The sequence below is a fragment of the Podarcis bocagei genome, assembly GCF_964188305.1.
Source record: "Podarcis bocagei genome assembly, chromosome: 5".
Classification (NCBI taxonomy): domain Eukaryota; kingdom Metazoa; phylum Chordata; class Lepidosauria; order Squamata; family Lacertidae; genus Podarcis; species Podarcis bocagei.
Window position 1 is genome coordinate 91,530,456 of NC_138129.1, and position 25,424 is coordinate 91,555,879.

Genomic DNA, 25,424 nt, shown 5'->3' on the forward strand with positions numbered 1-25,424 from the left:
TTAACGACTGTAATAGGTCTTACAGGAAAAGGCAAGGGGTGAGAAGGTGAGAAATGGCTTAGTCATGTATAATGAGATAAGAATCCAATGTCTCTGTTCAGACCAGGTCTCTCCATGGTTTTAAGTTTGGTAATGAGTTGCAATTCAGCAGCTTCTCTTTCCAGTCTATTTCTGAAATTCCTTTGTAGTAAAATAGCTACTTTGAGGTCTTGTATAGAATGTCCTGAGAGATTGAAGTGTTCTCCTACTGGTTTCTCTGTTTTGTGATTCTTGATGTCAGATTTATGTCCGTTTATTCTTTGGCGTAAGGTTTGGCCTGTTTGTCCAGTTTAGCCAGCCAGTCAAAGCCATTCCTGGGTTATGTCACTGTTGCATGCTAATACTAATAATAATAATAATTTAAGTAATATAAGTAATAAATAATAGTAATAATAATAAATCACATAAAGAAAATAAAAAACAGTCCTATCCTGGTGCCATCCAGATGTTTTGGATCACAACTATCATTATCCCTGACCATTTGCTACACTGGCTGAGGCTGGACACCAACATCTGGAAAACAGCAGGTTGGGGAAGGTTGACGTAAGTGAAACTTGTGGAAATACCTGTTTGACAGCGCAGGTTAAATAAAAAGCTTAATTTCTGTTTTTACACACCTAGGATTTCCACATCATATTTGATTTCCTTCTCTCCTGCGATGCTGGTAGCCACACAGACATACTGGCCATCATCAGCCTCTCCAGCATTCATGATTTCCAGCTTCCTTCCACCAGACACAATGTGCAGGTTGTCGCTCACTTTCACAGGAACCCCATCCTTCAGCCAAGTCAACAGGGGAGGTGGGTTGCCAGCAGCATTGCACTCCAGCACCAGGGAACTGCCAGAAACCACCTGCTTGTTCTGGATTGCTTCTGAGTCGCCCTCAATAACTGGAGGAACTGGAAGGAAATGGAGAGGAAAAGGGTGACCACTCAAAAATCCAAGCCATTATTTTCTGTGACCACTCAGAAATCCAAGGCACTATCAAATCAACTGGTTTGGTTTCATCCCAGGTAACCCAGCCTCCAAGGAATTATCTTGAATGGCAAAACCATGGTTATCAAGAGGCATTTCAACCCGGACAGTATTTTCAGGCTGGTCAATGCCACAAAGTGCCGTATTTTTTGCTCCATAAGATGCACTTTTTTCCTCCTAAAAAGTAAGGGGAAATGTCTGTGAGTCTTATGGAGCGAATGCATGGTCCCTGGAGCCAAATTGCCCAGGGGCAAAAAGCAGATCGTCAGGATCCTCAGGATTTTTGCATTGGGTCACCCCAGATTCACCATCAGATCACACAGCATGTTCTTTTTTTAGAAAGAGGGAAGTGGGTATTGAAACAAAGCCGCTGAGCAGCTGATCAGCAAGCTATCGGGAGGGGAGATAAGGGACTCTAGCCATAAAGGAGGCTGCCTGGGAGGGGGGAGGTAAAGACAGCGAGCTTGCAAGGAGAGGAGACAGGAAGATTAAAGCAATGAGGAGAGAAATTAGAAGAAAAGGAGGAGCAAAAAACTGCTCCAGCTAAGGAAAAGATACTAAGGCAAACAATAGGGAAGGGGGTGTTGAAACAAAGCCGCTGAGCAGCTGATCGGCAAGGGATCGGCAGGGAGATAAGGGACTCTGGAGATAAAGGAGGCTGCCTGGGAAGGGGGAGGTAAAAGCCCATGGATCCTCAGGATTTTTGCTTTGGGTCACCCAAATTCACCATCAGAGCACATAGCATGTCCATGGCTACAGCCTGCACCAAAAAACCACACATCCATTGTTTCGTGGCAATGGTGCAAAAATGTGGTTACAAAGCACAGGTCCACATGGATCCTCAGGATTTTTGCATTGGGCTACCCCAAACTCACCGTCAAATCGCATATAATGTCTGTGGCCACAGCATGAAGCACAAAAATAATACATCCACTGTTTCTTGTTTTCCTCCTCTAAAAACTAGGTGCGTCTTATGGTCAGGTGTGTCTTATGGAGCGAAAAATACGGTAAGTGAGGACACCCATTGGTGAAACTGGCTTTTTGTAGGGAAAGCCATTTTTTAAATTCAAAGCTGTCATATGTTGCTGGATTTCCTCATGAGAAGCAAAATAAGTAATTTCCAGTGAGAAAGCTCAACAGCTGAATCACTCTGAGCTGCTTCTCGACTTGTGACTTTTCCCTGAATAATGCCTGGGGGTAGTGATTGTTGATCGGCAGTCTCAACATTGTGGTGGACCTATAATGTGTAAGAACTGGGTTGTCGCCAAATTAAAACATAAGAACTCATTAAGAGCCCACTGGGTCAGACCAGAGGCCTATTTCCTCAAACACCATCCCACCCTCATGGTGGTCAACCAGACGGGTTAGAGAACCCCATAAACAGAACCTCTGGACAGCACCACTTGTGTTCCCCAGCAACAGATACCTACTGCTTTTGTGATACCAGAGGTAATATATACCTGTATCCCTGAAGGAGCGTCTCCACCCCCATCGTTCAGCCCGGACACTGAGGTCCGGCTCTGAGGGCCTTCTGGCGGTTCCCTCACTGCAAGAAGTGAGGTTACAGGGAACCAGGTACAGGGCCTTCTCGGTAGTGGTGCCCGCCCTGTGGAATGCCCTCCCATCCGATGTCAAGGAAATAAACAACTCTCTGACTTTTAGAAGACATCTGAAGGCAACCCTGTTTAGGAAAGTGTCAGGGAACTGCCATCAGAGCATCAGGTGGTGGAGGGACTCAGGCAGGATGAAAGAGACTCAACTGCTGAAGCAGGGACCAGCAGGGGGAGGAGTGGGTCTCTGAGGGAATGCGAGCAGGAGGGAGGGCTCAGGGAGGCTTCCAGCGAGAACAGTGGGGAGGTATCGGAGTCTCCCATAGGGAGACCCATACCTCGCAGGAAACTGTCACGCCGTGAGTCCAGGAGACGCGTTTCCGTTAAGGAACTTCTTTGCTGGAAACGCTTCCGCAGACAGCCACTGTCGGACTCTACTAGTGACTAGAGCAGACATGTCTGAGGAGCTCCGTCACACACGGAGGTTTGTGGGGGCGCACAAACTCTGAGGGAGCACGTTTTCACGCACAAGCAGCTAATCAAACCCTCACAGCAGTCCGACAGTCTTTGTACGCTGCCTGTGCAAGAGAAGGCATCATGAGCGAACCAACCGGAACCGGAGGAGCAGGGGCTGGAGCTGGTCCAAGCTTGGAAGATAGATACCGAGCGTTGGAGGTTCAATTGGCCCTGCAGACGGCGAGGCTGGAGGAGAGAAGGGCTCAGGATGCAGACAAGAAGGGGAGAGCCACTCAATTCCCCAGAAAGGTACCAGGATTGGTGCAGAAATTTGGGGGGGACCCCAAGGACTACCATGCTTTTAGGACAGAGATGCAATATGCCCTTAATGTGCAGTTCGATGAGTTCCCTGATGAGGAATCGCGAGTTGCTTTTGTAATTGGGCATCTTGAGAAAGGGGCTAGAGACTGGGTGCGACCCCTAATGGCAACGCACAATGACATACTAAAGGACACAATGAAGTTCTTTCGTGCAATGGATATCATGTTTTCCAGCGATATTGAGGAAGGGGTGGTGCGCAGACAGCTAATGGCTTGTAAGCAGGGGAGTCGATCTGTCCGTGAATATTGGACTGAGTTTACCATGCTGATTCACAGACTGAGTTGGGATTTATCGGCGGCACCCGTTCAAATGCTATTTGAAGAAGGTCTTTCTTCGGGGGTGAAAGACGAGCTGGCACGGAGCCCCAGGGCGGAGTCTATGGATCAGCTGACCAAATCTGCGCTGACCATAGGAGCGCGGCAGGAGGCAAGAGCCTTGGAGAGGCGGGAAGGGAGAGGGGAACGTTGGAAGGAGTTCCGCATTCCAGACATTCCTGAGCCAGCTTTCCCGCCGGCAGAGCCGATGGAAATCGGAACAGCGCGCGCGCGCGCATTTTCAAAAACCAGCGAGGGAGCTAAGAAGGAGGGAAAGGGCCCCCGGAAATGCTATCTCTGCCAACAGCCAGGCCACTTTGCCAGAGTCTGCCCCCAGAGGAAGGAATGGCAAGGGATGGTGGGAGCTGTTGAGGGGGGAGAAGAAGGGGGAGCGGAGCAGGTAAAAGCCAACGCCTGGTTGCCACAATTGGGGCACTGCAGCCAGGCCAAAGAGCAGTGAAAGTGCCCGTGCCAGAAGCTCCTCGACCTGCTCTGGTGATTGAAGTGTCGCTAGAGCTGCAGAATGGGCACCCCCTAAAAATAAAGGCGCTATTGGACTCAGGCAGCTCCTGCAATTTTATGAGCAAGGAGTTTGTTGCTGAACACCAGATACAGACCATCCCTTTAAGCAACCCCCTGCAGGTGACCACGATTGATGGCAGGGAGTTGTTGGGAGGAGGAGTCCGCTTGCAGACTGTCCCAATGATAATGAGGGTGGCAAGGCACACAGAACTGATAGCGTTTAATGTGGCCACCCTGGGAGGCGCTCCCATTATTTTGGGAATGAGCTGGCTAGCTCTACATGATCCGCTGGTTGGCTGGCATCAAAGAGTGGTGTCCTTTGGTTCAGCACATTGCCTAGAACACTGCAAAGGGGAGAAGGGTTCAGTAGGGGCCCCAGCCACCCTAGCAGGGACTGAAGTAATGGGGAAGGTGAAGGTACCACCACAGTATGCAGATCTCAGCGACGTGTTCAGCGAGAAGGAAGCTGACCAACTACCACCTCATAGACCCTTTGATTGTCAGATCAATTTACTCCCTGGAGCACAGCTTCCCGTGGGCAAGTTGTATGCCATGTCAGACAGGGAAATGCAGGAGTTGCGAGGGTTCATTGACAAGAACCTGAAGAGAGGCTTCATCAGAGAGTCCAAAGCAGCAGGGGGGAGCCCAGTGTTCTTTGTGGACAAAAAAATGCAGACAAGCCGAGACTTGTATGTGATTTTAGGCGGCTGAATGCAGTGACTGAACCGGTGGCGTTCCCTATGCCCAGAATTGATGATATTTTGACCATGGTGAGGAAGGGAAAGATTTTCACAAAGCTGGATCTAAGGGGGGCGTACAACCTGATACGCATAAGGAAAGGGGATGAATGGAAAACCACCATGTTTACCCCTTTGGGGGCGTTTGAATACCTCGTTATGCCATTTGGATTACAAGCAGGTTCCGCGTGTTTTCAATCTTTTATGAACCACGTGCTGGGCCCTTTGCTCTACAAGAATTGCGTTGCCTTTCTAGATGATGTGTTGGTGTATTCTGAGAATGAGGAGCAACATGTGAGAGACGTCAGAGAAGTGTTGAGCAGACTGCAAGCCAACAGGCTGTGGGTCAAACTGGAGAAGTGTCGGTTCCATACCAAGGAGGTGGAATTCCTGGGGTACCGCCTGTCAGACAAGGGATTGGCCATGGATCCCGGCAAGGTACAGGCAGTGCTGGAATGGAAAACACCCAAAACCAAGAAGGATGTGCAGAGGTTCCTAGGGTTTGGAAACTTTTATCGTAAGTTCATCCGCAACTTCGCCCATCTGACGGCGCCCATCACTGACTGTCTCAGCAGTAAGAAGAAGTTTGTATGGACGGCGGAGGCGGGGCGAGCGTTTGAGGAACTGAAAAGGGCCTTCGCCTCTGAAGAACAACTTCTGCATGTGGATTTACGAAAGAAGCTAAGGGTTGAAACAGACGCATCTGACAGAGCCATAGGGGCGGTGCTTCTTCTGCAGCCGGGGAAGGAGGAGTCGGAGTGGCGTCCGTGTGCCTTCTTCTCGCGGAAGCTGAACAAATCCGAGAGGAACTACACGGTGTACGACCGAGAACTGCTTGCTATTCATGAGGCGTTCCGGAGATGGAGGCATCTGCTAGTTGGTGCACAACATAAAGTGCAAGTGTGCACGGACCATAAAAATCTAGAGTACTGGAGAACGGCGCGAGTGCTCAACCAAAGGCAGTTGAGATGGGCCCAAGAGTTCTCCAAATTTAACTTTGAGATTTGTTATGTGCCAGGCCCAGAGAATGTTAGGGCGGACGCTCTCTCACGCAAGCCTGAATATTTGGAGGGGGAGGGAGCACCCGAAGAAACCCATATCATTCCAGAGGACCGCTGGGTGTGTGGGGCGACTTTGGTGGGGCAAAGGGAATTGGTAGAGGGTACGGTGCAGGATGCATACGCCCAGGGGAAACTCAGGGATCTCAGAGGGGAGGAAGACAAACCCGGTGGTTTTGAGGAGAGAAATGGGGCATTGTATTATAAGGGAGCGTTATATATACCTGAAGGGGAATTGAGGGAGAAAGTACTCAAGCAGCTGCACGATAGCCCCACAGCAGGGCACTTTGGGCAACACAAAACCATGTGGCTGGTTACCAGGGAATTTTGGTGGCCCAAGGTCAGGGAAGATGTGCGGGAGTATGTGAGAGGGTGTGAACAATGCCAAAGAGCCAAGGGGGAGAGGCAGGCGCCGGCTGGTTTATTAGAACCACTGCCCACACCTGAGAGACCGTGGGAAGCAGTGGCAATAGATTTCATGACTGATCTGCCAAGGTCTAGAGGGAAAACAGCCATCATGGTTGTAGTAGACCTGTTAACTAAAATGGCCCACTTCATAGCCTGCTCACATGCGGTTACAGCAGAAGAAACCGCCAAATTGTTTGTAGAGAATGTGTTTAGGTTGCATGGCGCCCCCTTGAGGGTGGTTTCAGACCGAGGGAAACAATTTACTTCCAGGTTCTGGAGGAAGCTCATGAGCTTACTGCATGTAGAGGTTAATTTCTCGACGGCCCGTCATCCTGAAACCAACGGGCAGGCGGAAAGAGCAAATGGGGTTCTCCAACAATATTTGAGGTGTTATGTTAATGACAGAGAGAATGATTGGGTGGAGAAGCTGGCGTTGGCAGAATTTGCCTACAACAATGCAGAGAACGTGTCCACGGGGATGAGCCCCTTTTTGGCTAATCACGGGTGCCATCCCAGAGCCTTCCCAGGGGGGGAGGGGGAGAACTGGAGCGTTCCAGCTGCAGAACAGTTCGTGGAAGAAATGGAAGCGATCCATCGCCAGCTCCAACTCAACTTAAACAGGGCTAAGGAGGAATATAAGAGGCAAGCAGACAAAAACAGAAGGGAAGGTGAAAGCATCAGGGTGGGGGACCAGGTGTGGCTGTCAACCCAAGGGTTGCCATTCAAAGGAGGTTGTAAGAAATTAAGACCCAAAAGGCTGGGTCCGTTTGAAGTCATACAGCAGGTCAATCCAGTGGCTTTCAGGCTCCGGTTACCGAACCACATGAAGCTGCACCCAGTTTTTCACAGGTCGTTGCTGTCACCGTATAGAGGAGACAGTGAGGGGAGGGTCACTAGGGGACCAGCAATGGAGGAGAAGGAACACAGCTACCATGTAGCGGAGATCCTCGATTCCAGGTGGAAGGGAGATCAAGTAGAGTATTTGGTAATGTGGGAAGGGGAACCGGAGTCGGAAAACACCTGGGTTAGGGCAGAGGATGTCAATGACGAGGTTTTAATAGAGACTTTTCATCAGAGGTTCCCACGTAAACCTCAGCCTGTAGCGAGGTTCCGAAGGGAATACTTTGCCACCACCGACGAGGAAGAGGAGTTGGAGGGGTTCCCAGATTCTGAAGAGGAGGAGGATTCAGCTGGCCAGGACGACGATCGATGGAGAGAATTGTTCGAGACGTCAGAAGATGAGGAAGATTCGTTTCGGGGTTTTAGCCCTTCACCTCCCAGGGGGGAGGAATTGGGAGGGGGTGAGGGGGGCCCTGGAGGGGAGGTGGATGTCAGGGAACTGCCATCAGAGCATCAGGTGGTGGAGGGACTCAGGCAGGATGAAAGAGACTCAACTGCTGAAGCAGGGACCAGCAGGGGGAGGAGTGGGTCTCTGAGGGAATGCGAGCAGGAGGGAGGGCTCAGGGAGGCTTCCAGCGAGAACAGTGGGGAGGTATCGGAGTCTCCCATAGGGAGACCCATACCTCGCAGGAAACTGTCACGCCGTGAGTCCAGGAGACGCGTTTCCGTTAAGGAACTTCTTTGCTGGAAACGCTTCCGCAGACAGCCACTGTCGGACTCTACTAGTGACTAGAGCAGACATGTCTGAGGAGCTCCGTCACACACGGAGGTTTGTGGGGGCGCACAAACTCTGAGGGAGCACGTTTTCACGCACAAGCAGCTAATCAAACCCTCACAGAAAGTATTTAATGTTTGATGTTTTATGGTGTTTTTAATATTCTGTTGGGAGCCGCCCAGAGTGGCTGGGTTTTATTTATTTATTTATATTATTAAGCCATCATGATGGCTAGAAGCCACTGATATCCTTATCCTCTATGGGTTTGCCTTTATAAAAAGGGAATGCATCTAAAGCACAACATGGGTGAGGAGGGAGGAGATGGAGCCACCCACTGGTGTTCCTTGAGACTAGATGTAATCTGCACCGGGAGAAAACTGACCAAGGAGAAGTTTCAGAGGGGATGTGCAGGCAGGGAATGGGACAGGCTCCAGCTCCCCCCACCTCTCCTTATCACCCATATTATGCTTAAAATAAGTCTGCCACCCTCTAAAGCTTCCTATATCAATTTGGCTCAACCCTCAACCAACTGAAAACCTGAGTCTAAGAGCAGTCAATAACAAGCCAAGAAGAGTCAAGGGGAGGCCCAGATCGGCTGGACAGATCAAATTCCAGTTTTCTGACTGCACGCTGAACAAATAAGTCTGTTCTTTCTCGTCTCCTTCCTACCGTAGACATCCACTAGGAATGTTTTTTCAGCAGTCCCAGCTACGTTGGTTGCCTGGCAGCTGTACTTTGCAGAGTCAGAAACTTGCACACGAGGAATCTGAAGGAATTGCCCCCTGTCCAGGTAAAGAGCTTCTGGGCTCGACGCAATAGGGCGCCCATCTTTATACCACGTTATGGTAGGAGCTGGGATTCCTCTTGTCTCGCATTCCAGCTTTAGCACACTGTTCAGCAACGTTGACACTTCAGTGGTAATGTTTCCGCCTTTGATTGCAGGTGGGACTGTTTTCAGGGAAGGAAAAGGGGGAGAAAAACAGTAAAAATCAAGATGCAAAGAAAAGGAAGAGTCTTAGAACACAAAGGAGGCCAGAGCTTAATTATGACTTGGTTTCTAAAGGGCTTTCAGTGGACAAATTGTTTTCCCCACCCCACAACAGCAAAAAACAAAACAAAAAACAGGGTGATGTAGTTTCCTCCACCCGCCATCTGTAGCAGCAGCATCTGGGAACAGATTTACCACAATAGTTTTTGTTGGTTAAACAGGCTCCTAATGGGAGAAACTAGCAAGAGACAAGAAAAATCTAATTGGAACCGTCTTCAAAATATAAACTCAGATATGCACTGTTTGTGAACACTCTTATTTGCTCATTGTGTTAAGTGTTGAAACAAGGTTTAGACTAAAGCATGGCATACACTTCAAAATATATAAACTGTTAACTATTACAAAATATAATCCACTATTGCAAAGTACTTAAAGCATCTCACAGTCAATAAATGGGGGTGACTTTGATGTTTAGATAGCAACCTGTATAATAACTTTGAATTTGCTTTCAAACCTACATTGAGCGTTTCTCTGAATTGCATAGCGCTAATGTCTGTCATAAGGGACGCAGGTGGCGCTGTGGGTTAAACCACAGAGCCTAGGACTTTCCGATCAGAAGGTCGGCGGTTCGAATGCCCGCGACAGGGTGAGCTCCCGTTCCTCGGTCCCAGCTCCTGCCAACCTAGCAGTTCGAGAGCACGTCAAAGTGCAAGTAGATAAATAGGTACCACTCCGGCAGGAAGTTAAAGGGCATTTCTGTGCGGTGTTCTGGTTCGCCAGAAGTGGCTTAGTCATGCTGGCCACATGACCCGGAAGCTGTACACCGGCTCCCTCGGCCAATAAAGCAAGATGAGCGCCACAACCCCAGAGTCGGTCACGACTGGACCTAATGGTCAGGGGTCCCTTTACTTTTTTAATATCTGTCATATCCTACAAGATTCCTTCCCAAAGGCCCTTTGATCCATGTTTGGGTGTGTGAGAGAAAAACAAAAGGAGAAAACATGTCCCAAATATTTTAAAGAGACTGCGTGCACATTCAGGACAGAGATTCTTGCACATTATCCTGGTGAAGCCATCTGCCCAAACACAACAGATGCCTTCCTGGGCATACAGGCACCGTTCCATTTTATTTCGCCCTGGGTAAAAGAATGGTGAAAAGGGAGCTTGCTGAACCATGTGGATCCTGCAGCCTAATTCAAACAGAGGAGGGTTCCGGAGTTGAAGAAAAAACATCCATGTAAATCAATAATAAAATGAACGGATTGCTTCACTGACACTCAGCCAGCCATTGTCAAGTCAGCTCAGCACATCAAAAAAGCAAAATAATATGGGGCTCAGATTGGCTAAGGAGAGCCTTAAGTTTCACCCTAGACACCCTTTCTGCCTTCCCTCAGGAGACCCGACTCATATTTTGAGAACCACAAGTAACACTTCAACACTGCGCTGGTTTCAGCATTCCTTGAAACCCAGAATAATTCCCCGTCCTCTGGAGGCAACAGCTTATGTGGATTCCTAGCCAAAAACAATGTATGTAAACTAATCATTTGCAGATGCTCCTGCGAGACACTGCGAGCGACATCCACTGCGCGCACAAGCCAAACCCTCAATGAGTAGCTTGACTGCTGGTGGAGGTAATGTTTGCCTGCCAATGTAAGCCCCACGCTGCCAAACAAGTCGGTTGATTGCAACCTGCCAACACCCCAGGTTCCAATATATCATTCAAAATGGCACTTTAAAGATGCGAAAGGCCTAATAAAACAAACATTGCTGGGGCAGGGATGTTGCATGAATGACGGGTGACCTCCCGTCTAAGATCTCTTCAGGCAAACATTTTCCCACCTGTTACAAAATGGGCTCATCTGACCTGTCCATCATTTTGATGCCAGTATCTGCACCTAAGGAGATACTGGGGCAGAGGTTCTCAATCTGTGGGTCCCCAGATGTTGTTGGATTACAACTCCCATCATCCCTGAGCTCTGGCCTTGCTAGCTAGGGGTGATGGGAGTTGTAGTTCAACAACATCTGGGGACCCACAGGTTGAGAAAAGCTGTCCTGGGGTCTCTTTGAACCTGTTATCAACACAGACAGACAGGATTGATTTAGTTTCTACGCAAAGAGGAGCCCTTCACTGCGCCAGATCCAGAGATATGGGAGGAATTTGGCTCCGTTTGCATTTTAATGTGAACCTGTTAGGAAAACATTCTTTAAGAAACAGATAAAAGTTCCTGGAAGCTTTAAAGAGGGTTCCAGAATTTTCTTTAGTGTGTAGGTGTGGTACTCTAGGCTTGATTGGTGTCAGCCAGAGGTGCAAATAAAGGGAGGAAGTTGCAGGCTGCAATTTCCGCACAAGGAAAGCACACACACACAAACACACTGTCAGCACGCACACTGACAAGTTTGGAAGTAAGACAACGTGTGCTGCCGATACTGATTTTTGCTGTGTCAGGATTGTTAATTACTGGACTGAGATTATAACGTGCTGGATAGATAAAGAAGGAATGTAAATGACTTGTACAGTGGTGCCTCGCAAAACGAAAAGAATCCGTTCTGTGATTCTCTTCGTCTAGCCGTTTTTTTCGTCTTGTGAAGCAAGCCCATTGAAGGATTAGCGGATTAGCGCTATTAGCGGCTTTTAGAGGCTTTTAGCGGCTTATCTGCTGATCGGATCAGCTGATAAGCGGCTTAGCGGCTTAGAAAAAGGGGGGAAGGGGGAAAAAACCCAGCAGGAACTCGCAAGACATTGTCGTCTTGCGAAGCAAGCCTATAGGAGATTCGTTTTGCGAAGCACCTCCAAAACGGAAAACTCTTTCGTCTAGCGAGTTTTCCGTCTTGCGAGGCATTCGTCTTGCAGGGCACCACTGTATATCATAGTAACATAAATGCTTGTGCAACCAGTCAAGCAATAAAGAAGCTCTTGACTGTGAATTTGAGTATGACTCCTGTTCTTGTCCTCTGCCTCCGGGGAAAACTCTGCTACAACCAGTAAGAAGTGGTTTTACCGAGGTGCCACCACACAAGCAGGAAGCGCAGCAGAAGTGTGTGGGCGGTAACCTCTAGTAGAACCAGCCCCATATCCCATCATCCCTGACCACTGGTCCTGTTAGCTAGGGATGATGATGGGAGATGTAGTCCCAAAACACCTGGAGGGCCGAGTTTGCCTATGCCTGGGCTACAACATGAATACCAAGTCTTGACTGCCCATAGAGTGAACAACAGCATTTAGGACCACAACCTTTTTAACGTTTTAAAAAACCTGTTCACTGTAACTTGCGGCATAAGACAGAGTTAAAAAGTTAAAGGCAGCTTAGAGGGCTCTGACCCTCCCTTAGCGTGTATCTGTTAGCTGGTTTTGTCATCGCTGCCATGTTGGTTTGAGACCACGTAAAAAGCCTCTGTCAATGTTTATCCTTTTGTGCTCAGTCCCTTGGGAGCTGGATTATTGCATCAAAAACATACCCTCAGATTGAACCATGTAGGCAGACATTTTACATGTACCCAGAGGACGTGGGAGCAACTACAGAGCCAAAGGCAAAGGAGAGGGGGGTTAAAAACGTCCCTTCAATTTAAACAGAAATGAAACAAATCCAGTGGAAGAGGTGATTTCAGATTGTCTCTCTTTTTCACTTACTATCCTCTTAGAAGGCAGACAAGTAAACAACTGATTAAATATTAACATTTCTTGTCTAGGTCTCACACCCACCCTCTGAAGGACTGTCTGCAGTTGGGGTCAAAGAGTCTAGGAAAGGTAATTGGATATACTGTCCCATTCAAACCTACACCATCTGCCCTGTTCTATTTTGAAGGCTCAGAACATGTGGTCAGTTTGCATTGCACAGACTGCCCCCACACCCCACACAGATTATTCCCTTTTTTCCTCCTTTTCGGTCTCCTGTCTGTTTTTGTTCTCTCTGCACTCCAATGCAGCCTTGATGTGCAAGATCGCTAATGACCTCCTCTTAAAGCATTCTGGCAGTCTATCACAAGTTTCCTGTCTCAATTATTACATGAGATTCAAGTTGTTCTGCCTGGCTTCTGTCAGGGCTAGACAATAATTACAACCCCCACATAAATCTCTGCTACGTTTTTTCTGCCAGCCTTCCTTCCTTCCTTCCTTCGGTTCTGCTCACAATCTATGCCCTGGAGAATGTCTGCAAATTCTCTACTTACGCTGAAATTAACTAAGAAGTGAGGTCAAGCTTTCCTGACAAAGATCCCCCATCAACTCCTTCCGAGATAAACGGGTTCAGCAAAAAGAATCACCTCACCAATCTGGCAGTCTTCAGGCACTTTTAACAACTTTTTTTTAAACATATGTTGTCGGCTTATTTCATTTACGAATGACTTCCTATGAAGCATCTCAAAGCAAATGCCCAATAAAGAATAAGGGGTTTCTGCTGGTTCAAAAGCTGGAGAGGGGGCAGGGGTTTTTTTGGAATCTTGGGAGCAATGAATAAGAAAACTTTAAATTTGTTAATTCTCTCTGTTGCAGTTGGGATATTGCTCTATGTGCCTGGGAATAAATGATATAAACTAAAATGCATTTGCACTGAGAGGTGTGTGTAGGTGTGTGTGTGTGTGTGTGTGTGTGTGTGTGTGTGTGTGTGTGTTAGCCAGGATTATCAAGCGCTTCCACTGTTTTCCTTACCAAAACAAACAGAAAATATTTGCTAAGATCATGCATATGTAAGTTACTTACCGTGGATTGTGAGTTTGAGTTCCTTAAACTGTTTGCCAGCAGAATTGGCTGCACTGCACTGATAGCGCCCTTTGTCTATTCTCCGAGCACTCTTAATGTGCAGGATCTGGCCTTCATCCAAAACCTCAATATTAGGATCCTCTAAGAAGAGGGGCCTGGAGGAAACAAAAAAAAACACACCACCACTTCTGTGATACTGTGGGTGCACACAAGCCACAATGAGTAACCTGGAACTTATTTCTGCATAAACATGCCTAGGATTTCACTATGTGGAATACACCACTCCTTCAACTCATCAGTATTGGGTTATTGTAACCAAACGGGTGTATCCAGCTGGGATCCCCAAACTGATGGCAAAATGAGTCTCCCACCAATGAAATGGGGATCATAGAAATATTTAGCAGTTCCCCCTCCCCCTCCATTCCTCCACTACCATCTCCATTGCTGTTCTGAAAGGTCGCCACATCTTCTAAATCAGATTATTCAGGGGAGATGCAAGGGCGAGGGGAAATTGCCAAGCAACACCGTCATTCATTCATTCATTCATTCATTCATTCATTCATTCATTCAGCCTTTATTGGCATAATATCAAAATTTAAATGATATACCTATTAAGATATACTACAATGTCACTTCCAGATGACCTTTTTATTGAGCACTAATTGGTGCTGTGGGTAAAACCACAGAGCCTAGGACTTGCCGATCAGAACGTCGGCGGTTCGAGTCCCCGCGATGGGGTGAGCTCCCGTTGCTCAGTCCCTGCACCTGCCAACCTAGCAGTTCGAAAGCATGTCAAAGTGCAAGTAGATAAATAGGTACCACTCCAGCGGGAAGGTAAACGGCGTTTCCGTGCCCTGCTCTGGTTCGCCAGAAGCAGCTTAGTCATGCTGGCCACTGTATGCTGTACACCGGCTCCCTCGGCCAATAAAGCAAGATGAGCGCCGCAACCCCAGTCGGCCACGACTGGACCTAATGGTCAGGGGTCCCTTTACCCTTTAATTCCCCTTTGGTTGCACCAAGTTTGTGAGGAGGTTAGGCATTTTCATTCCAAATGCACATTTCTAAATGCAGTTTGATATGTTTACGGAGCAGAGGACTGCACCAGAACATTTTAGGAAATATGAAAACTAGTGAATATCTAAGTTCAATGTCTGTATTTTAGTCCGAGAGGTATGGATCAAGTCACAGTTCCTACTGAAATCTGTTCCTCATGCATGTCCAGACATAACCCTACTAGGTCAACCTGCTGCACATAAATGGTGTGTCTGCATTACAAAATTCAAATCAATGTAAAAATCTACTGAATTGTCACAGCGTCAACAAACTAAGGAACTGTGGAAGCTGCAGTTCTAAGAAGGAAGCTAGGGTTCAGCAAGCAGTCACCCTTAGGGTTTCACTGAACAAAATCACGTTGTTCCAACATTTAAACCTGGCTCCTAACAGTTTACATTTGTTATGTAAAGGTAAAGGGACCCCTGACCATTAGGTCCAGTCATGGCCGACTCTGGGGTTGCGGCGCTCATCTCGCTTTATTGGCCGAGGGAGCTGGCATACAGCTTCCGGGTCATGTGGCCAACATGACTAAGCCACTTCTGGCGAACCAGAGCAGCGTACTGAAACGCCGTTTACCTTCCTACCGGAGCGGTACCTATTTATCTACTTGCACTTTGACGTGCTTTTGAACTGCTAGGTTGGCAGGAGCTGGGACCAAGCAACGGGAGCTCACCCTGTCACGGGGATTCGAACCGCCGACCTTCTGATCGGCAAGTCCTAGGGCCTGTGGTTTAACCCAAAGCACCACCTGCGTCCCTTTATTTGTTATATAGATGTGCCCAAACAATTCGAAGCCACAGTCTGACAGCATTTATTCAATTATTAAACTTCTTAACTTAGGATCTCCTTCCTTGGGGGGTTTGAAGCAGAGATTGGATGGTCATCTGTCATGGATGCTTTAGCTGAATTTCCTGCATTGCAGGGGGTTGGACTAGATTCTATAATGGGAAAATCTTTGAAACCCCCCCCCCCAGATGCTCCTGAACCACATTTCCCATCAGCTCCAGCCGGCATGGCCAATAGTCAAAGCTGATTGGAGTTGTGATTTCACAACATCTGGAGGGCCAAATGTTTCCCTTCCTCAATCTTAACCATCTGAACCTGTGTGCAAATCAGCCCAAAGTGGTTCCAAAATACCCAAAGATAAAGCATCAGGTAACAGCTACCGGCAGTGTTCTACACTGTACAGATTTCCAAGTTGCAGTTGCCATTAGAATATCCACTTTGGCCGCTGGCCTGCATTACGAAACGCTAATGCTATTTGTCCAAGAATATTTATATACTCATTTTTGTTGTCCAACTAACATTTGTACTGCCAAGTTCAATCCCCTTAATGGGCTTTTCCTGGAAGATGTGTAGTTCAGAGGCTCAAAATCTCAACTCTGCAGTATACTGTGCTGGAATGTAACTCTGCGCATCTGTAAAAACATTTCACCTTCTTCTCTATTCTGCCGAACAAATAAAATAATAGGCTTGATCCACTTGCCATGTCTCCTGGGGTCACTCACATTCATTTCATTAAGGCTTCCATTCACAAGTTTCCAATACACCGCTGTTCATGCGGCTGCTTTTTGAAAAGATATGAAAATGACATCTGCAGATTGATCTTAAAGCCCTGAGAACCTGCTGTCTCAGTTCACACAAAGCCTTGTTTCACCCTGGGACTACAAACGTCACAAGAAGGTATGGTCTAGTACCAGTTTTCAGCAGGTTTTTACATTCCTAAAAGCCACGGTGGTGTTCATTTACTAAAGCTGAATGGCTGAAAATAATGTTTTAGCATATGTCAGCGTGTCTGCCAAATCAGTAGATGACAGGTAGAAGAGGAGCTTCCCTGGGCTTTGTGATTACATTTTGGGGGAGGATGAGTAACCTTTTGCTACAAAATAAAAAAATTCCTTCCAGTAGCACCTTAAAACGGTAAAGGGACCCCTGACCCTGATCGCGGATGACTCTGGGGTTGCGGCGCTCATCTCACTTTACTGGCCGAGAGAGCCGGTGTACAGCTTCCGGGTCATGTGGCCAGCATGACTAAGCCGCTTCTGGTGAACCAGAGCAGCGCACAGAAACGCCGTTTATCTTCCCGCCGGAGCAGTACCTATTTATGTACTTGCACTTTGACATGCTTTCGAACTGCTAGGTTGGCAGGAGCAGGGACCGAGCAATGGAAGCTCACCCCGTCACGGGGATTCGAATCGCCGACCTTCTGATTGGCAAGCCCTAGGCTCTGTGGTTTAACCCACAGCACTACCTGCGTCCCATACCAAGTTTGTTATTGGTATGAGCTTTCATGTGCATGCACACTTACTGAACTGGGCATATGAGCAGCTTTAACTTTTATCTGGGCTTGCCAATCAGTTTATGTGAATTTAAAGGTGATTATGTCTCTACTTTTTCCTAGGGGGGAAATCCCTTTCAAGTGGCAACCTGCAACCCCCCTCCCCCCGCTAAATTTAGATTTCCCCAAGCAATCCCATAAAAGAAGAATTTCCAATATAAAACTGTGTGTTACTCGACTGTGAACACACTGAAGCACATTGTCTGGAGGTTGTATCTTTGTTTTGCTTTTCATGTGCTGCAGTCTGTCACCACACTCCCTACTTCGTTTTGCTTCCATCGGCCCAAAGGAAAGGACGCCGCCTGCCTTTTCCCAACCACGTTCACATTTTTTCTTTCTTCATTTATTTTATGGGAGCTCTTTTGCACAGAACGGCTCTTGCACAAAACAGCTGTATTAAAAAGAACCGGTGCTGTTTTTTCCTAGGAAAAAAGGGGTGCTGGAACTCACCACAAATGGCTCCCTTGTTCTGATGAAATGGCAACGGTGCCCACCTGAGGGGTGCCAGAACTGAGTTTCTATGAGTTCCAGCAAAGAAAGGAAAAAAAGAGGACAACTGTAGCTGTGTGCACCCAATTGGGTGGCGTTGTGGTCTAGACCACTGGGCCTCTTGGGCTTGCCGATCAGAAGGTCGGCGGGTCGAATCCCTGCGATGGAGTGAGCTCCCATTGCTCTGTCCCAGCTCCTGCCAACCTACCAGTCCGAAAGCACACCAGTGCAAGTAGATAAATAGGTACCACTGTGGCGGGAAGGTAAACAGCGTTTCCGTGGGCTCTGGTTTCTGTGACGGTGTCCCGTTGCGCCAGAAGCAGTTTAGTCCTGCTGGCCACATGAGCCAGAAAGCTGTCTGCGGACAAAAAACCAGCTCCCTCGGCCTGAAAGCGAGATGGGCGCTGCAACCCCATAGTCGCCTTTGAATGGACTTAACCAGGACGTTAGAGTATCCTCCACCAGGGCCAGGGCCTTCTCAGTGATGGCTCCGACCTGGTGGAATGCTCTGTCCCATGAGACCAGGGCCCTGCGGGATTTAACTTCCCTCCGCAGGGCCTGTAAGACAGAAATATTCCAACTGGCTTTCAATTTGAACTTAGCCTGATCTTTTATTCCCCTTCCTTCCCTCCCCCTCCCCTTTTTATGAAGATTACCCGCTCTGGAATCCCACAGCTAATTCTCCCCTGGTCTCCTCGCTGGCCCAAATAGGTCTAATTTAGCCAGCTAGCCCTGGTGATCATCTAATGTTTATTGGATGGATTTTCCCCCCTAAATTGATTTTTGATTTTATTGTTATTCACGTTTTATACTGTATTTTATGCTGTTTTTTTGTAGCATCAATTAAGTGTTTTAAATTTGTTGTTAGCCGCCCTGAGCCCAGTTTTCTGAACAGGGAAGGGCTGGGTATAAATAAAAATTTGTTATTTATTATTATTATTAACCTCCCAGGGGTCCTTTACGTTTACTTTTACCGATATATCAACAGGAAGACAACAGTTCCTCATCTCTCTTTACTATCTTGCATCAATGTAAGAATGAGATACTTACTTTCCATCTTTGAACCACTGGATGGTTGGGAGAGGAGTACCATTGACTCTGCATTCCAAGGTGGCATCGTGGTTGAGGACGACGGAAACTTCGCTAGATGTGTCGGCCCCTCTTATGGTGGGTGGGACTTGGTGGGAAAGGAAACAATGAGAATCACTAGTCAAACAGGAGGAGGAGAGTGGTTAAACAAAATGTATCATGGACTGGCTGAAATGACTGACAGAATCCGAGACCAGGGGAAAGAGACGGCGGAAGAAGATTGGAAGAAATTTAAAATCTATCTTAAGAAATGTTGTAAAATTAATGAATGTTAAAATGTTGTGGTTATATAAAGTAAGGGATTACAGCTGTTAAAGATTAAGTAAAAGAAAAGGAAAAAATGGATAAAATTAAGGGGAAGGATTTACTGAAATAATTTTGGGAATTGGAATGCAGAAAGGGGAGGTATGGGGAAGTCGATGAAGTAAGTTTAAGGGAAAAAAAGGAGCTGAAATTATATGTGTTTGTTTGTTTTTGTATGTATATTTGTGTAATGTGTTTTGTGTGTATTGTATGTGTTTTTATAATTTGTGAAAATTTAATAAATATGTTAAAAAAACAACAACAAAATGTATCATGCTCCCTGACTCTTATAGATGGGGCTAGATCACACTGAAAGAAGAAGCAACCAAAATTAGTAAGGGCCAAGCTTAAAGCTTACTGGGAAATGATATATAATGAAATGAAAAGGATGTTTAAAATAACCTTTGTAAAAAGAAAAGCAACCCAATAAAAACAGAAGCTGTTCTTTTAGGAATTATAGGGAGAGAACTACCTACAATGTATAGAAATTTATTCATGTATGCTACTACAGCGGCAAGAATGTGACTTGCCCAAAAATGGAAAGAAGCAGAAGTCCTAGCAAAGGAAGAATGGATACAAAAACTTATGGAATATGCAGAAATGATGAAACTTACCGGAAGAATTAAGAAACCAAGATAAGTTTTTAAAAAGAATGGAAATGGTTTATCGAATCTTTACAGATAAATTGCAAATAGATCAAAACATTGGCAGGATTACTGTAACAATCTGCAGCATATATTTAAAGAAAACGAATAAAGGAGCAAATTACGTTAATTTGGATATGAAAAGAAGATATCAAAAACAAATTTAAGGAACCGCAGAAAGAGGGGGAAGGAAGTCAAGTTTTGAAATGTCAAAATGATTGTAAAATTAGTGAAATGTATAAACTTGAAAAGTATAAACAAACAAAATTAATAAGGGCTGCAGGGCACTTAGATGATATTGTAAAAATATGCAAGAAATCCTGAGTTGGAATTAGGTGCCCCACCACTGTTCTATAACTTACGCTTATATTAAATGTGAGGTATACTTGAAATGCTAAAGGCTACTTTTTCAAGATTACTATCTTTGACAATACCAACCTCGCACATCTACACTGAAGAATTTCTCTGAGCTTCCTGCTATGTTGGTGGCTTTACACGAATACAGTCCAGCATCGTCAGTTGCAGCTTTAAGAAGTTTCAACAGCTTCCCATTGTTCAAAATCTGCAGAGTGCTGCTCTCCACCACCTGAAAACAATCCAAGAGCAACTAATTCAACACCTGCCAAATCTAGCATCTGAATAATCTAACTTACCCACACCATTTCCTGGGCCTAATTAGGCCAGTCATACTTTAACAGTATTCCTGAAAGTTATAAAGCATGATCTGCAATTAGGAGTCATGGCAGAGGCTAAATAATTTTACAGATGGCAATAAATTATCACTATGATCTTCCAAATCTGAAGAGGCAGTTGTTTCCTTAACTAGTTTTCTACTAGGGCAAGGATACAGGCAGCAGGACTGGAAAAATCACTATAGCCCAGAGCTATAATAACCCATCAGGAGCACAAGTGAATAACTGATTTACCGTATTTTTTGCTCCATAAGACGCACTTTTTTCTTCCTAAAAAGTAAGGGGAAATGTCTGTGCGTCTTATGGAGCGAATGCATGGTCCCTGGAGCTGAATTGCCCAGGGGCAAAAAGCAGATCATGCTTTCTTTCCTTTTTTTTGAAAGAGGGAAGGGGGTGTTGAAACAAAGCCGCTGATCGTTTGCTGATCAGGGAAAGAGATAAGGGCCGCTAGAGATACAGTAGGCTGCCTGGGAGGGGGGAGGTAAAAGCCCATGGATCCTCAGGATTTTTACATTGGGTCACCCCAAATTCACCATCAGATCACATAGCATGTCCATGGCTACAGCCTGCACCCAAAAAAATCACACATCTACTGTTTCCTGGGGCTGCAATGGTGCAAAAATGTGGTTACAAAGCATGGGTCCACGTGGATCCTCAGGAGTTTTGCATTGGGTCACCCCAAATTCACCATTAGATCACATGTCTGTGGCCACAAGCATGAACCACAAAAATCATACATCCACTATTTCGTTCCGGATATTATTTTTTCTTGCTTTCCTCCTCTAAAAACTAGGTGCTCCTTATGGCCAGGTGCGCCTTATGGAGCGAAAAATATGGTATATTGCTCAATACCTACTTCTCCAAACATTGAAAAGTTTCAGGGTCACGGAGTTTATCCAGGTTTGCTTTGCTTTGGAAGGACGTCACTGGAGACTTACTAGTGTTTTTGCAATATTTGACTTGTTAGCACCTGTCTGTCTCAAGAGACAATGGAGTACGCCTCTGGGGGTGAAGTCAAGCCGCTGCATTAGCAGCACCGAAAGAACCTCCCTGGGGCACAAGCCTGGGCCTTGTGTACAGAGGTCCTCGGCTGCCCAGATGACAAGATTCACTCTCTTGGCTGAGTGGACCAAAAGAAAGCAGAGCAATGTATATGGAACCAGCTTGGCTGCACGGGTTGCCAAAAGGAGGAGTACAAGGTATCACCCAACCATCTTACGGACTTCAGATGCGTTTTACCCCTTAGCCTTTCATTCTCCTGGAGATATCACACAAAGCAGTGGAGATTTAGGATCACAGCTTTCCTTCTCTTAGGTGGGTATATTTGAGTTTATTTACAAATATAAAAGCTGGACACAGGTGAAGGTAAACCATGCCAAGAAAGGCAAACTAATGCCAGTGTACTGGAAGAAGCAAAGATCACCAGTGTTGAAGCAATGATTCTTCAACACCGACTTCGTTGGACTGGTCATGTTGTGCGGATGCCTGATTATCATCTTCCAAAGCAACTACTCTATTCCAAACTTAAAAATGGAAAGCGTAATGCCGGTGGTCAACAGAAGAGGTTCAAAGACTCTCTCAAGGCAAATCTAAAAAAATGTAGTATAAACACGGACAACTGGGAAACACTGGCCTTGCGAGCGCTCCAGTTGGAGAACAGCCTTTCCCAAAGGTGTCGTGGGCTTTGAAGATGCTCAAACTCAGGACAAAAGGGAGAAATGTGCTAAGAGGAAGGCACGCTTGGCAAACCCTCACCGTGATCAACTCCCACCCGGAAACCAATGTCCCCACTGTGGAAGGACGTGTGGATCCAGAATTGGCCTCCACAGTCACTCACGGACTCACTATTAAAACTGTGTTCATGAAAAACAATCTTACTTGGCTACAAGTGATCACCATAGAAGAAGAAGACTAGCCTTCTTCCCTATGGCTATGCTGGCTGGAGATGATGGGAATTGGAGTATAACAACACCAGAAGGGCTATAGGTTCTAGCCCCAGGCTCAAACAGACAGCTATAGTCCACTGAAGCCAAAAGTATGCCATGGCCTATGGCTAGCGCAATAAAAAATATATGATTTCTGAAGCCAAAAGCCTTCAATATGCATTCTATTATTGTAATGGTGGGATTTTACCAGCAACTCAATAAAGACACAGTAATGAGGAAAGAGCAAAGTTGGATGTAGGACATTATTTGTTTTACAACATTCTGAAGAGAACATACTCAACTGCCAGGCATCTTGCTAACATCCTGCACCTAAACACCATGACATCTGTCTTAAGACATCCTCACAGGGCCAATTAATGACCCTGTTTGTCACCTGACAAAAATATATATGGATTTGAATACCTACAGTCTACTTAAATTTGTCCACAACGGGACAAATTTGCTGCTTGGTGGTCAGTTGTACGCAAGGGCATGGGTAGTCTATACCCAAAGAAAAATCAAAATCCAAGAGTAAGGAGCTATAGCTTCAACTTGCAGAATAAAACATGCCAATGAGCTAAATTTGCATTCGTATTTACACACAAACGCATTACTCAACCTGTCTCCAAGTCTCAGGCTTCCAGGTAAATGAGGACATTGGGCCAGCATAGAAATAACAGCAGAAACATAGGTAGGTAGAGTAAAAGACAGGGCAGCAGGGGGGAGAATTCAGGGAACACTCTGAGCCACTAGAATTATACTTCTTAATTAACAAATGATTGTTTTCACCAAAGTACAGTTCTTTGCAAGGGATTACATGGAATGTCCATTGTAATCATTAAACCACACAGCAACCTACCATTTGAAGTATAAACACTGCTTAAATATATGCAGCACTCAGTCAAAATCTATCCGAAGGACACAACCATCACCAAAGAGCAGTTAGCAAAAAAATTACAGAGTTCTTCCTGAAAGCTTTCAGGAAGCTTTTACTGGGGAAGAGGAATTAACTTTGTTGGGTTTTATTTATTTTACTTGTAGGGCGGGGGAGAATCGACCACACCTATACATACCTGAACATCAGCTTTGTACCAAGTGATGATGGGAAATGGGTTGCCAGATACCTCACAGAACAGACTTAGGGGCTGATTAATAGTCACAGATGCATTTGTTACCTTGTCCTGATCTCTGATTTCAGGTGGAACTGCAATCAAAGAAGCTGAATAAATACTTATGTGAACATTTGGGTGCTTGGTTTTGCTTTTTAAAAACATATTATTTTATTAACTATTTATTCATTTCATAAAATTTATAAACTGCTAAATTGCAAAAACACACCCTCAAAGCGGTTTTTACAAAATATAACACTGCAAAATCAAGAAAGATTTACAACCCTGCTTCGAAGCAAACAAGAGTAAAAATACTAAAACAGATTAAAATTACCTCAACTTACTAAGTATCTGCGTAAAGGTAAAGGGACCCCTGACCATTAGGCCCAGTTGTGACCGACTCTGGGGTTGCGGCGCTCATCTTGCTTTATTGGCCAAGGGAGCCGGAGTACAGCTTCCGGGTCATGTGGCCAGCATGACTAAGCTGCTTCTGGCGAACCAGAGCAGCGCACGGAAATGCCGTTTACCTTCCCGCAGTACCTATTTATCTACTTGCACTGGTGTGCTTTCGAACTGCTAGGTTGGCAGGAGCAGGGACAGGGCAACAGGAGCTCACCCCGTCACGGGGATTCGAACCGCCGACCTTCTGATCAGCAAGTCCTAGGCTCTGTGGTTTAACCCACAGCGCCACCTGCGTCCCTTAAGCATCTGGGTAGGCTTGTCTAAACAGGAACATTTTTAGCAGGAACTGAGAAGGCTACAGTGAAGATGCCTGCCTGATCTCACTAGGCAGAGAGTTCCAAAGGGCAGACGCTGCCACACCAAACAACTGAGTTCTTACAAATGCAGAACAGATATTATGTGGCACCTGCAGCAGTGCCAATTCCACTGATCGAAGCGGGCATTCTTGTCTTTTTTATTATTTAGCTTCCACTCACAGTGAAGTGTGCCCCCACCCCTGGGGTTGACATTTATTCAACTAATACCGAAAACCTAGTCAATTTGCAAGCAGAGCCTTGTTGTTTTTTTAAAAAAAAATCAATTTTGAAGTCGATTGAAAGAATAAAACAAACAACATTTGTAAATATAGCATTAGGTAAAAAGGTAAAGGTAAAGGACCCCTGGATGGTTAAGTCCAGCCAAAGGAGACTATGGGGTGCAGCGCTCATCTCGCTTTCAGGCTACGGGAGCCGGCGTTTGTCCACAGACAGCTTTCTGGGTCATGTGGCCAGCATGACTAAACCGGTTCTGGTGCAATGGGACACCGTGGCAGAAACCAGAGCACACAGAAACGCCATTTACCTTCCCGCCACAGTGGTACCTATTTATCTACTTGCACTGGTGTACTTCTGAACTGCTAGGTTGGCAGGAGCTGGGACAGAGCAACGGGAGCTCACCCCGTCGTGGGGATTCGAACTGCCGACCTTCCGATCGGCAAGCCTAAGAGGCTCAGTGGTCCAGACCACAGCGCCACCTGCGTCCCGATAGCATTAGAAAGATATTTGGTGCTTGTTTACCATGAACTTTCAGGTTGTAAGTTTTTTCTGTGCTTCCAGCTTCATTGACCGCAACGCAGACGTATTCTCCATTGTCATAAGGTGTGACTGAATCAATAACCAGCAGGGTGCCATCTTCCAAGATTGAAATGCCAGGTTCATTTCCAGTTAGCTCCTTGTTATTATGCAACCATTTTATCACAGGCTTTGGGGTACCTGCAGAGAAGGACAGAGCGTGCTATACGTGGTTTATGAAATTTCGCTTAAAAAAAGGAAATACTTTAATAATAAGGTTTTTGGGAGTCTTCAATGAAACACAGGCCAGTAATTTAACTGACACAAGCCCTGTATGGAAACAACAACAACCCAAGAACAAAGCACTAGATTGTCTAACAATGCACTTAGATTGTATATAATTTTAATTAAATTTTCTGCTTTACAATTTAAAATACTCATTTTTACATCCTTAAGATATCAATGACTTCCCTTCTTCTCTTTCCATGGTTCATTTTGCATATCACAAATCCCTGCATATTTTACCAAAAAA

The 25,424-nt window shown here is 46.0% G+C and overlaps 1 protein-coding gene across 4 annotated transcripts in view; it reads right to left on the bottom strand.

Annotated features, from left to right (window-relative positions):
• HMCN1 (hemicentin 1) overlaps positions 1-25,424 on the bottom strand; it is a 329,394-nt gene that overhangs the window by 156,874 nt on the left and 147,096 nt on the right. For all 4 annotated transcript variants that reach the window (XR_014008183.1, XM_081194243.1, XM_081194242.1 and 1 more), the window contains 7 exons: positions 24,899-25,093; positions 23,346-23,476; positions 20,094-20,241; positions 18,670-18,796; positions 13,740-13,894; positions 8,725-9,003; positions 657-938 (listed from right to left, as the gene is read on the bottom strand). Coding sequence is in view for 3 of the 4 variants with exons in the window: in XM_081194243.1 (XP_081050369.1) it covers positions 657-938; positions 8,725-9,003; positions 13,740-13,894; positions 18,670-18,796; positions 20,094-20,241; positions 23,346-23,476; positions 24,899-25,093 (1,317 nt within the window). In the remaining variant the exon portion in view is untranslated. The remainder of the gene's footprint in view (positions 1-656; positions 939-8,724; positions 9,004-13,739; positions 13,895-18,669; positions 18,797-20,093; positions 20,242-23,345; positions 23,477-24,898; positions 25,094-25,424) is intronic.